We start from the raw sequence: 13,965 nt of genomic DNA, 5'->3' as shown, positions 1-13,965 counted from the left end.
TGAATTTTGTCACTATTTTCAATACCTCTTTCATTCTTAAGGCATTTCCTATATGTTAAATGAATAGATTTGAAATAGAACAAAATTTTATGAAAGGTATTGTTAAACCCAAATGGTTGGATTTGACTAGCTTGCATAAGTTCTTAAAAACATCACCATTTATGTGATTACTTGGTGTAAATATATCAACATAGTTAGTAAATTTATAAGCATACTTAAATGAGATTCTAAGAGAGAGTAATTTATTTTAAACTAAAACACACATAAATTTAAGTAAAAATGACATAGTGCACTCCGCTTTATTTATTTTTCACCTCTGTGAAATTCAGTCTAGCTGTGATGTCTTGCCTTAACTATAATAATTTATTGTTTAACTATTTACAACCCCTTTTTATGTGTATATGCACATACACACACACCCCCATACAAATTAGTAAATGAATGAATCAGTGTTAGTCTTTTTCTACAAATTATAACAGTACTGACCGCACGTTCATGGAGCAGCAGGTTAACAGTCAGACAAAAGGAAAAGAGTAGCTTATCCTTTTCAAAGAGCGACCGGCAGACATTGACATACAGGGAGTAAGTAAAGTGATCCTTGAGAATCTGAAGCCTACAAGTCAACAGAAAGACAAGTGAATAAACAAAAATGCATTATACCTTAAAAAAATGCTCTCAAGGAAACACAGTATAAACCATTTAGATGTGTATTCGTCTAATAAGTTTTCTGGTCAATTACCTCCAAAACAATCAATGGTCGTCATTAACAGGATGTACCAATCTGAAAGCTACACAAACAACGTAGAAACACTTCAGTAGAACTGTTGATTGATTTTTTAAAAAAAACTTAGTCTTTCTTTTGGAAAAAAAAGTCAATGCATAGTACATTGATCTATTACATTTAAAGATTTGTGGACTATTTTTAACTCTAAAGCATTTCTTGGGGTAAAATTTGATTTTTTTATTCTGTAGATGCTTCCAAAGCTCTATATTATATATTAAATTCACAGATTAAAATTGATAGCTTTTTTATTAAATTAACATTTCATAGTATGTTACTCTGTTCATAAATCCATAAAAGCTGGAGAAATAACAAAACTTGATAAGCTACATTTTTATTTACCACATAGATGGAACATGGAAATATGAATACTCATAATATTTGCAACTAACAACTTTCTTGTAAGTGCTAACATGTGTTTTCTGTATTCATAGCAATTCTTTTTTTTTTTTTAAGATTTTATTTATTTATTTGACAGAGAGAGAGATCACAAGTAGGCAGAGAAGCAGGCAGAGAGAGAGGGGAGGAAGAAGGCTCCCTGCGGAGCAGAGAGCCAGACGCGGGGCTCGATCCCAGGACTCTGGGATCATGACCGGAGCCGAAGGCAGAGGCTTCAACCCACTGAGCCACCCAGGCGCCCCAATGTATTCCTAGCAATTCTTTACATGAATATAACAGTTTAAGAATCTTCGCTTAGTTATCTCATGGGGAAAATAAACCATCTTTGAAATAAAAATTTCAAAAATATATTTTATTAAATAGGTTATAATAGTTGTAATAGAAATAAACAGAATAAATAGTTGATTGAAAATCTTTGCAGAGAGCTAATGATTGACAATGGCCTAAACTAAGCAGATCAACTTACCTGAAGGGAAAATTCGTGTAGTTTTTTGGTTAAACAAAATTTTATCGGTGCTTCTTAATGTGTCTAAAAAGAATAATCTACCAGTACCACCATATCTTGGCTATTTTCAGAATGACATCCTAGGCTACCAAGCATTTCAGCTCAATTTTTCTCCTGACTTGCCTATTTCTTTAATTATTTTGTCCCTTGCCAGCGTTTTCATAATGAAAATTACAACAAATTGATGTTTTTTTTTAAAGATTTTTTTTTATTTATCAGATAGAGATCACAAGTAGGCAGAGAGGCAGACAGAGAGAGAGAGAGAGGAAGGGAAGCAGGTTCCCCGCGGAGCAGAGAGCCCAATGCGGGGCTCAATCCCAGGACCCCGAGATCATGACCCGAGCCAAAGGCAGAGGCTTTAACCCACTGAGCCACTCAGGTGCCCCAAATTGATATATTTTATTTCTAGTTGAGAACTCTGAAAAAGGGCTTGGTAGAGAGGGCTTTGAAACTAGTTGCTGAAATATAGTTGAATTCTCTGAAGATTTAAAATAATCATACTATTCCTGCCCCCATTTTTATGCTGATCGTGGTCTTTTCACACTTGGTATTTAGTTTGTCTCATCTGTAACAGTACAATTAATACAGGGTAATGCAGATTTGGTCTTTCTAGAATAAAATAAAAATGTCTGCACTTTAAAACAAATTTCATCTTATAGATAGGACGATCGAAGGGAAAATTATAAGGGTCACTCATATTAGAAATTCAAGTTCAGTCTCAGTGATAAAAATGCAGATTAAAATTCAGTATTTTAATAATCTGTTATAGTGAAAAAGAGGATAAAAATGATAATTTTCAATGTTGATGTGTGTTATGGGGATATAAGATCATTTGCCTTCCTCCAATGGAGTTGTATATTTGAATCATCAGTCAGGAGTCTGAAAGAAGTAAACACCTTTGTTCTAATTTTGGGATTCTAGCCTACAGAAATAATACACAATGTGGATTACTTGCGAGTCTTAAAATATGAAAACCATGGCACATTCATAAAATGGTATATTGTGCAACAATTAAAAGTTATGTTTTGGGGCGCCTGGGTGGCTCAGTCGTTAAACCGTCTGCCTTCGGCTCAGGTCATGATCCCAGGGTCCTGGGATGGACCCCGCTTCGGGTTGCCTGCTTGGCGGGAAGCCTGCTTCTCCCTCTCCCACTCCCCCTGCTTGTGTCCCCCCCCCCTCTGTCAAATAAATAAATAAAATCTTTTTTTAAAAAAAAGTTATGTTTCAGAAGAGTACTTAGTAACATGGGATAAATGATCTTGATAGCAGTGGAAGGAAAAGAAAAAAAACACTTCAAGTGTATGTACACACTTACACTGTTTACTGAGAGAGATTTCTGTTTGGTCCCTGTAACAAAACTACATCCTCATTAGATTTTTGTTTCTGTACTTCAGTGGAGTTTTTTTTTTGCTATAATTATTTGTTTATTTTGCTATATTAAAAATTTGATAAAAAACAGATGATCCAAATGACTATAGCTATTTCACAGTATATAGCTATATGTCACAGTCTCATATATACATATATATAACAGTCATAACGTATATTTGGTGTAGTAGTTAAGTAAGAATTATTATGAATAATAACCATCAGAAGGCAAGCAAAAATAAAATATGTTTTAGTTGCTGAGTAAAAAGAAATAAGAGATAATTTTACTAGTTGTTACAAGTTGATACCCTTAAACACCATCGATTTATCCTACCCACCCCCTTCCCTTGGTAACCAGCATTTTACTGTTTGTCGTTGTTTTTAGAGACATGAACTTTGTTTTGATTCCACATATAAGTGATATCCACAGTACTTCTCTCTGACTTATCTTGGTTACCATAATGTGCTCAAGGTCAATGCATGTCACAAATGGCAGAACATGTACATATAGAACAATGAAAATGGACCCCTATCTCATGCCACTCATAAAAACTGACTCAAAGTGGGTCTAAGATGTAAACTTAAGACCTTACACCATAAAGCTCCTAGAAGAAAATGTAGGGAAGAAACCTATCAACATTGATTTCACCGATGATTTTCTTGGACATGACACCAAAAGCACAAAACAAAAGCAAAAATCAACAAATGGGACTAATTCAAACCCAAAAGCTTCTGCATGCAGAAGAAACAACTAAGAAAACAAAATACCAATGAGAAATAAATCTATGCTTACACAGCCAATTCATCTATGGCAAAGGAGGCAAAAAAATTCAATGGGGGAAAAGACAGTCTTTTCACAAATAGTGTTGGAAAAAGGAGAGCTGCATGCAGAAGAATGAAACTGGGCTATTTTCTGGTACCATATACAAAAATAAACTCAAAATGGATTAAATATCTAAATGTAAGACTTGAAACCATAAAACTCCTAGAAGAAAACAGGTGGTAGTTTCCTTCACATTGACTTTAGCAACATTTTCTAGATACGTCTCCTTGGGAAAGAGGAAAAAAAGGCAAAAAGAAACTATTGGGACTGCACAGTGAAGAAAACAATCAACAAAACAAAAAGGCAACTGCTGAATAGGAGAAGATATTCACAAATGATATATCTGATAAGGGATTAATATCCAAAATATATAAACAACTTATAAAACTCAAAACCAAAACCCTAAATATTCTGATTAAAAATAGGCAGAGGATCTGAGTGACATTTTTCCAAAGACATATAGATGTCAAACAGACACGTGAAAAGATACACAACATCACTAATCACCCAGGAAATGCAAATCAAAGCCACAACGACACAGCTGATATCTCTCAGAATCACTAGATTCAAAAGGACAAGAAGTATTGGCGAGGATGTGGAGAAAAGGAACCCTTGTGCACTGTTGGTGGGAATTTAAATTGGGGCAGCCACTGTGGAAAACAGTATGGAGTTTTCTCAAAAAACTTTAAAACAAAAATACCATATGATTCATTAATTCCACTATTGGGTATTTACCCAGAAAATGAAAACACCAATTTGGAAAGACACATGCACCCTTATGTTTTTTGCTGCATTATTTACAATAGCCAAGATACGGAAGCCGCCCAGGTGCCTGTCAATAGATGAATGGATAAAGAAAATGGAGTGTGTACATATATACACAATGGAATATTCCTTAGCCATAGAAAAGAATGAGATGTTGCCATTTGTAACAACACGGATGGACCTAGAGGATAGAATACTAAGTGACATAGGTCGGACCAACGAAGACAAATACCATATGATTTCACGCCTGTGTGGAATCTAAAAAACGAAACGAACGAACAAAAAGCAGAAACAGACCCATAAGTACAGAGAACTGATGGTTGCCAGGCAGGAGTGTGTTGAGGGCACAACGCGTGAAGCGGAGTGGGAGGTGCAGGCCTCCAGTCACGGAACGAAGTCCCGGGAATACAAGCACAGCATAGGGACTAAGTCCAGGGCATTGCAGTAGTGTTGTATGGTGACAGGCAGGGGCTCCCCTTGTGGTGAGCACAGCATAACAGAGACTCTTGTCCAGTCACTATGCTGTACACCTGAAACTAATAGAATAGTGTGTGTCAACCATACTTCAAAACAAGCAACACACCACACACACACACAACACAAAAACAACAACAACAACAAAAAAAAAAACAAAGGAAACAACAACAAAAAAATGAAAGAGCAGCCATGGGAGAAAATTTTTGCAGACCAAATATTGAATAAAGAGTTAATATCCAAAATATACGAAGAACTAACAACTAAATAACAAAAAAATCTAATTAAAAAATGGGCCGAAGACCTAAACAGACATTTTTCTAAAGAGGACATCAAAATAGGGCGCCTGGGTGGCTCAGTTGGTTGAGCGGCTGCCTTCGGCTCGGGTCATGATCTCAGGGTCCCGGGATCAAGTCCCGCATCGGGCTCCCTGCTCAGGGGGGAGCCTGCTTCCTCCTCTCTCTCTGCCTGTTGCTCTGCCTCCTTGTGCTCTCTCTCTGTCAAATAAATAAATAAAATCTTTAAATTAGAAAAAAAGAGGACATCAAATAGGCAATAGGGCTCATGAGAAGATGCTCAGCGTCACTAATTACCAGGGAAATGCAGATCAAAACATGATGAGAGATTACCTTACACCCGACAGAACTGCCCACGAAGGGAAAACAAGAGAGCACGGTGCTGGCCAGGATGCGGTGAAAGGGGACCTCCTCCACAAACCCCGTGTGTTTTTCCTCTGGCTAAAGCCAGTTTGCTAGCCCAGATGGTCACTCCAATTAGCAGGTAAATTTGGGCTGAGATTTCTACCTTCATGGTGTCTTAGTGGATTGCTTGTGACACGCAACACATTCCGGTTTAATGCTTACTGAGTAACCAAACCGTTTTCTTTCTCTACCACCTTCGTGGAGAAAACTGGGTTGAGAAAATATTCTGCTTCAGTACTTTCCCGACAACATACTAGCACAAGGGAAGCGCATAAGCCGCGGCCCGTACAAGAGGACATGAAAGTCACCAACGCGATGCCGAGCGGAAGCTGCCGGACGCACCGGGCCCAGACTGCGTGACTCCATTCACACGATGTTCTAAAACAGGCCAAACTAATCCACGGTGTCGGAAGTCAGGACAGCCTTCAGCTTGGTGGAAGGGACGGAAAGGGTTGGGTTCGTCTCTAGAAGGGGACGCAAAGTGGGGTTTCTGGGCTGTCGATAACGTTCTGGGTCTTGATCTGGGTGCTAATGACCCAGGTGTGCTCAGGGATGAAAGTCCATTGAGCAGATACTCTGATTTCTGCATGCTTCTGGGTGCAGACTGATAATTTCAGTGAAAGTTTTCAAATATGCTCTTCCTATCTGCTCTTCGGTCGGTTCCAGAATTACACTTTCAGGACCAGTGGAGTCATGGATAAGATTTGCATTGTATGAAAATGAAAGGATCTTAAGTAGAGAAGACATATTTTGTTTTCTAGATGCCATCCAAATCTCACATCTGGGTAAAAGGATTTATTTTTCTAGAAATCATAAGGGACTATGGTCACAGTTAGGAAGGAACATGTCATACGTGTGGGTGAGTTCTAATTTGATGAAACAAGATATAGTAAAGGAACGAATAATTAGTTGTAAAGCATAAAATTGTTCTAATTTTTAATTTTTGTACACAAAACGTGTCTCTAAGTGACAGAGAAAATGAGTTTTCTTCTCTAGACTCCAGCAAATACCTTAATTTAAAGGTAGTTAAGATGATAATATTTTAGTGACTTGTTTTTAAACAAGGTAGAAAAAAAAAAAACGCAGTGAAAAACAAAACACTGTTTACTGTCGTGGCTCCGTGTGATGAGCACTGTGATAAGTTCTGGGAATATTAAACAAACCAACCAACCCTCCCAAACCCTTGTCTCAGGGAACTCAGAACCTCACGTGAAAACCAGACGTGCTTGTTCAATTAACTAACATAATGCAAGTGGCTGGGAGCTTTTCTAAGAAAGGTCACTTAAAATTTTGTTTTCTGTATTTTAGTAATCCTTCCTACCCTTGAAAATTTCAGATAGCAGAAGAAATAGAGAAAGAAACGAAACATTTTCAAGTATCATAATAAAAAAAACATACTTTAAACTCCACCGTGATGGGTTTCTTTTTGAAGATGGCCACCCCCTTCTCCTCCTCACGGCCAGACAGCTGAGAGACTGTTTGCTAAGCCAAGTGTCAGTCTTTACACCTTCACTGATCTCATTTTTAAGGTTTTACAATAACAGGACTGCCGAGAAATTGCTCAGTCTAAGGATATTCAAAATTTAGCAGAGTTCTACTGTAGTAAATGAGAGCAATTCAATTCAGATTTTCAGGAGATGCTCATTTGGAATTTCTAAAAAATAATTCTGCACTGCAAGTGATCACTATTAAACTGGATTTCCTTTGTGGGTATGAACGGTCAAGAAACGGAAGTATCCAGCTTCATATTGATCAGTAAGGTTAGAGAGGGCCATGATCGCAATGGACTATTTTCTTTGCTCAAGAAGTAACCTCATGTTAGATCCTATTCAACATAGGTTTCAATACCAAACTAAAATTCACCTCACTGATAATAAAATGAAATTTTATTCTCTTATACACTTAGTGTCAAGGTCTTAATTCCTTTATTTATTACAGTAGCCAAGTGTAAAATAATATATTTTATGTAAGTAAGAATGACACAAATAATCACAAGGTATTTTTAAAAACCTTGTTACTTGACGAAGTATAACTACGTATATATCAGAATGTGCATTTGCAACTTTTGGAACGCCGGTTTACAGAGGGTACGAGTCCTGCCTTTTAGGGGTATTAACTAGTCTTTCCACGCCTCCGATCACAAATACATTTTGCAAATGATGAACAGAGATAAATGTTTCCTCCTTTTAGAATTGCATTATAATCCTATCTCCCGGTAAACGATTTCCCGGCAGGCTGAATTTGGTCACATCCATTCCATTTCTCACCCTCAGATTTATTTCTAGAACAATGATTAATCAAGCTCGCGTTAGCAGAGACCGCAGCCCCACAGCACTCAGTAACAACAGCAAGAGCCACCAATTACTGTTCGGTTTTCATGCATCGGTCAGGATTCCTACTGATTAGTATTTCTTTGACGTACCTTTTTGCTAAAATTTCTGACTTCTCTGAATTTTCAATAGACAGGATGTAAAGGTTAATGAACCAGGTCAGTGAGTATTGGTACATGGGCTCGATGTTAGCTAGATCAGCGATGGAGAAGAACAGGATGGTGGAATGGATGGCGATAGGCCGATAGCCCATGCGGGTGCGATCGATCTTCTTCTCCGTCTCCTCGGCTACTTCCTGCTTTTGAGAAATCTCATTAGCCAAGGCCTTGGAGGAAGATAATATCTTAATAGCGGTTTCGTCTTCTAATATATTGCCTTCCGAAGATGAAAGAACTTCTAAAATCTTGTCTTCTATTTCTTTTAACTGCCTGGAATAAAACACAATTTTCTCAGAAGAAAAAGAAATCATTTAAATTCACTTCACGCCCACATTCTTGTCTAGGAAACAAAGAGCTTGGAACCTAAGGAAACGCATCACTTTGTGACAAACACCCGTAACGGTGATGTTGTATAATGAATGTCTTATCTTGCGAAATGTCAAAAAGACCGGACTTTCTGCTCTACTTCTCTTCCCCACAATCATTTACGTGGTAACGGGAGGGAGAGGTATAAGCCGATCTGCTCTGCCATCAAGAATCTCAGCCTCGAGTGAACTCAAAGTATCACTGCATTTATTTTCCAAGATTTTTCATGACTTCTAGAGCTTTACCCTTTGTACCTCTGCTAGAGATAGTGTGAGCGGACGGCGGGATGCAGTGGGCTCCTTCAAAGAGATAACATCAGTTACATTATGAATACCAAAACTTGTGTGCCAGAACTTTGTTGAATACTTGAAAATTCATTGCCTTGACTTGTGTGGGGTAGGCCTTCCAGTGCCCGAGAACTTGTATGTAAAAATATAACTCTCATGCAGGTTTCTAAATTAACATAGAGCCATTGTAATGCCTTCTATTTTCCTCTTAAATCTCCCCATTCAATGCACCTACTAAATCTAACAAAACGCAGCTTTAAAATGTACTTTAATCCATTCTAACTGATCTTGAAACAAGAACAATTCTGTGCTTTTTCATTTTGTTTAGTTTTGTTTTTTAGAGAGCGCGCGTGCATGTGAGTGGGACATGGGGCAGTGGGGGACGGGTAGGAGAAGAGAGAATCTCAAGCTGACTCCGCGCTCAGCTCAACCTGAGATCATGACCTGAGCCAAAACCAAGGGTCCAGCACTTAATTGACTGAGACATGCAGGCACCCCAATAATTCTGTGTTTTATAATGTTTGATACCTTTTGTTTTCAGCTCCTTGCAGTATCAAGGCTTGCTTTTCTTCCTCAAGGTCTGGCCTCTCTCGGGCCACCACTATTCCCAACAGCTGATCTTGCATTCCCTCCGACGTGATCATGAAGTTGAGTAATGTTACCTATAAATGGAAAAATAAACAAGAATTGCACCATTGTTTCTATGGAGAAAGCCTCTGCTTTTATAAGTTCTAACCTTAAAATAGACTCTATTTACTATAGGAGTATATGTGAAAAGTGGCAATTTGTAGAGGTTATGATTAAAGATATAGGTATGTTTGGCTGCTGGATTAAAAACCCACCAAAGTTTCTCACAGGAATAAATGTGTTGATTTCAAAGGGTTTTGTTTGGTGAGCAGTTTATTCCTATTACAAACTGATCTAATATCTGACAACTATTTAATCCCCAAATCCATTAGAATCAGGTTAGAAGCTATCATTCATACTGGCTGGACGGGCTAATTCATGTTATGGATCGCAGTGGTGATAAAAAGTAAAGGAAATCTTAACAAGTGAGGTGGGAGGAAAAAGAACACTGGTATTACTTCTCATGAGCATATATGACATTTATAACGTGATAATCATATTACATGCTATAAAGTGTATGGTATATCATGTAATATTACAATATGACCTATTAGATAATCAGGTTACAGTATGAACAGCCACTATTGTGAACTAGGAAATATACATTTTAATGGTATCCATTGAGGTGAAATCTATCAACGCTTACTTTATACTCCTAGTATGTAATGGCTCTTACAGGCTCTGTTTCCTACATCTTAAAATTCCTCCTCCCCTGGTTGTTTCCCGTAAGTGGGAAGGTTGGCATGCTGAGGTCTTTCACATAGCAAATAAACAAATAATTCATTCTGTTTCTCCCACAATCCCGTCAGCTATGGAATGATCTCTCTTTGCACCTTCAGAACTATACTATTGAAAATCTTATTTATATATACTTTCTGTCTCTCCCGCATTCCATTCTTCAGTGCTCTACAATCTACTCTCATCCCAGCCTCCATACACCCATTATGCTCCCAGCAATAAACTATAGAAACTCTTTGGTTCTGATCATCAGTGAACCCATAGGTCAACAAACGCTTACTTGACCTTGGCTTAATTCGAGACCCCCTACCCTGCACCCTGGCTCTTTTAAACGTCTGTTTCACAATCTGCCTGCTCTCTGCCCTTGTGTCTTGAGCTCGGCTCTGTACTTGTGTCTTGACCATCACCTTCCACGCCTCCTTTCCCCGCTCTTTTCATTCCTGCTACGGCTGAATGCCGGGGGAATCCCATGCACATCGGCTATGAAGTGTCTGCCTGTGCTTCGGCTCTGGCTGCTGAGTGGGAGACTCCACATTTCCCCACCTTTCCTAGTAAGAGAATTTGAGAACACTCCCTCCGCAAGAACAGGGTAATTCCATCTCTGTAAGAAAATGTCCTACCTGGGATCAGAAAGTGTACAGCAATTTCTCACAGTACCCCTAGGAAGGTGACCCCCTCCTCTGCCCAAACTTGGCACCTTCTCCCTGGTGGTTTCCTCATGGTTAAATTTGTCCCCCCTCACTTGACCTGTGGTGGGCTTTAGATACCACTAGGGATAGATTATATGAACATAATCATACATTTAGATGGGAGAATAAGAAATTCCTGAAATCAAGCAATTAAAAAAACTCATAAAATGTTATTTTGTTAATTCTCTACTGCTTTGTCATTTATTCACGGGAAAAAATAAAGCTTTCAAGAGATTTCCCCTCTTGACATGAGAAACCAAGGGCACAAATTATATTTGCTTTAATCCCCAAACCATAGTCATAATATTGAGGGAAATGTATATTTTATAACTTTTACCTCATTGTTTCAGACTCATGGAGGTATTCATTCATATTCCACTAATGCCGGATCTTTTGAGATCAAGATTTTGTAAATTTAAGCATTTGCTCACAAATGACAATAAACATTTAAAGAAAACAATAACAAAGAAACATTTTAAATTATACAGCATATGATTTCATAATTTTATTTTCATTTAGATTCAAAAGGATTATAGCAGCATGATATCATCCCTTGGGTACTTTTGAAAGCAAAGGTACATGAAAGACCCTAAAAATAGGATTTAAAGGAAGTATTTTAATTTGTAAATGAAAGCAAGTAACTGCCTCACTATGTTTTCTAATCCCTGTTTAATCAATCCCAGCAATTAAAAATAATGAAGCAATAAGACACCCTAGGGATCCTAAGGATTTCAATACTGAATCATAGATCAGTTTCCTCCCCACAGCAGTTGAGGGCTTCTATAACTAGTTACCTGTGAACCAAGAATTGTTAGTCATTTGTGGAATTTTCATAGATCTTACTGAAAAGTAAAAATGGTTTTCCATGTCATCTATTAAAAAAAAATGAACACAGTTTTGGGATTTTAACATTTTCTTTTATGTTTCATACTTTCTCACCTATATTTAGAAGTTAAATAATAATGTTAATCATTAAAACTCATATAACACTATGTGCTGGGACTTATTCTAAGCCCTCACATAGATTAATTTATTTAGTCTTCATACCACTCTATGAGATGGATATTTATTATTTCCATTTTCTAGACTGGGGAATGGAGGGACAGAGAGATTAAATAATTTGGCTAATGTCCAAAGCTGGCAAATGATAAAGCTAGGATTTGAACCAAGGTAGTCTGGTTCAAATGGCTTCAGAATCCATGTTTTAATTACTACTAAATACTACCTCTCCTGATAGACAATACACAATTTTTAGGTGTTTAGATAACATTTATTTTAATTAGTTAAAAATGGTGGCCAAGTATTTCCATATTTTAACGTTGTGTTTTTGAAACTAACCTCAAGGGTTACCCCACTTTCCTTCAGTCTTCTTGGCTTCTCTGAATGTCCAGTCTAAAGTATGTCCCCAATAAGAGCTCCTGTGTTCTCTTAGTCATAAATATAGTCACTTAGCATACATATTATTTACAGTGTAAACCTCTTGAGAGCAGTTACCATGTTTATTCATCTTGGAGGGAATGAATTATGTCGTCTTTGTGCTTCCTCTGCCTCTATAGACAGAGGTCTACATTAATTTAAATATTCCTTAAAAAGGACAGTTTTTGAACTCTCTGGTTAAATCTTGTCTCCATACGTAACTTTCAAAACCTGAGTCAACATTTCTTAATGTCCTCTCCTGCTAGTTTCCATAAATGAAAGTTATCCCTCCCTCCCACACTCATTCCACAAACATTGGCCAAGTGCCAACCTTATTGAGTGCCAAGATTTGGGAATAAAATATGGAGCTCAGTCGCAGATCAATTTAGTCAATGTTTTAGTCATTGACTAAAACTTTAAACTAACTTTGTTCTTGAAAGGAATTTCTAGTATTTTCAAAGAACCACTGATGAAAATCAATTCTTTCAAGTAATTATATAAAGTCAGATAACAGCAACCTTATTCCAAGAAAGAAGAATGGATTTTTAAAAATGTCAATGCCAAGAATTAGCATATTATCATTTATTACAAAGGCGGTACATATATATCATCTATTCTTAACAATGAAATTCTAAGAGTAATATCAATTATAGAAATTAGATTATCAGAGTCCTTTTTTCACTTCATACTGAAGGCTCCTTTATTACTCACATGCATACACAAAATAAACATTTGGAATTATTACAGCAATTTCAGGAAATGCCAAACAAGGACAAAATCTATTTTTCTTGGGAAACCCGTCCTTCTTATGCCTTAGGAGGAAAATACAACCATTGATTGTAAAATTCAAAAGAGAAATATTCACTTTAGATACTGGCCTTTACTGATGTTTCAGGAAGATAATGAGGATTTCTTAGCTTTGTAGTAATATAGAAGCGGAAATCTGGTGCGTATTCAATGGTAGAATCCCCAAGTCGGATACATGTACTCCCACCCTGCTTAAAGGTCTGTTTCAGTAGAAGAGGTTCCAGAATAGGATCTAGTTCTTCTCCAACATTTTCTAGCAACACTGGAGTAGAATCAGAAAAAGAAGCCACGTTATTTAAAATATTGACTGTAAACATTCAACCCCCCGAATTCTTTCAGCCCCTAGATTGCTATTATTCCTAGTTACCTACAAATTTATTTTTGTCTTCTGAGTGTAAGGAAATGGTGTCATAAAAAATAATTGGGTGCCTGCGGGATGGACAGAACTGGTGGGTCTATCTGGTCCTTTGCATCATCTTCCATACTTCTTGGTTATGGTCCTAATCAGGGCTCCCCACCTGGTCTGCCATTCACTATGTGCCCAAGTATGATGGCAGGGAGGTATATCCATCTGAGACACCAGACAATAAACATTTCAAGTTGTAGCTATTTAAATGGTTATTATATATATATATATATATATATTTTTTTTTAAGATTTTATTTATTTGCCAGAGAGAGAGAGAGAGTACACACAAGCAGGCCAAGAGGCAGGCAGAGGCAGCGAGAGAA

At 37.4% G+C, this 13,965-nt stretch overlaps 1 protein-coding gene across 1 annotated transcript in view; it reads right to left on the bottom strand.

Annotated features, from left to right (window-relative positions):
- DNAH7 (dynein axonemal heavy chain 7) overlaps nucleotides 1–13,965 on the bottom strand; it is a gene marked incomplete at its 5' end in the record, with an annotated part of 250,182 nt that overhangs the window by 49,521 nt on the left and 186,696 nt on the right. The window contains 4 exons of the mRNA XM_080799459.1: nucleotides 487–613; nucleotides 8,239–8,574; nucleotides 9,486–9,619; nucleotides 13,306–13,496. Coding sequence (XP_080655585.1) covers nucleotides 487–613; nucleotides 8,239–8,574; nucleotides 9,486–9,619; nucleotides 13,306–13,496 — 788 coding nt within the window. The remainder of the gene's footprint in view (nucleotides 1–486; nucleotides 614–8,238; nucleotides 8,575–9,485; nucleotides 9,620–13,305; nucleotides 13,497–13,965) is intronic.

The sequence above is a fragment of the Martes martes genome (genome assembly GCF_963455335.1).
Source record: "Martes martes genome assembly, chromosome: 3".
Taxonomy (NCBI): Eukaryota; Metazoa; Chordata; class Mammalia; order Carnivora; family Mustelidae; genus Martes; species Martes martes.
Note: the sequence above shows the minus strand (reverse complement) of the source record. Positions and strands in the feature narration are given on the sequence as shown.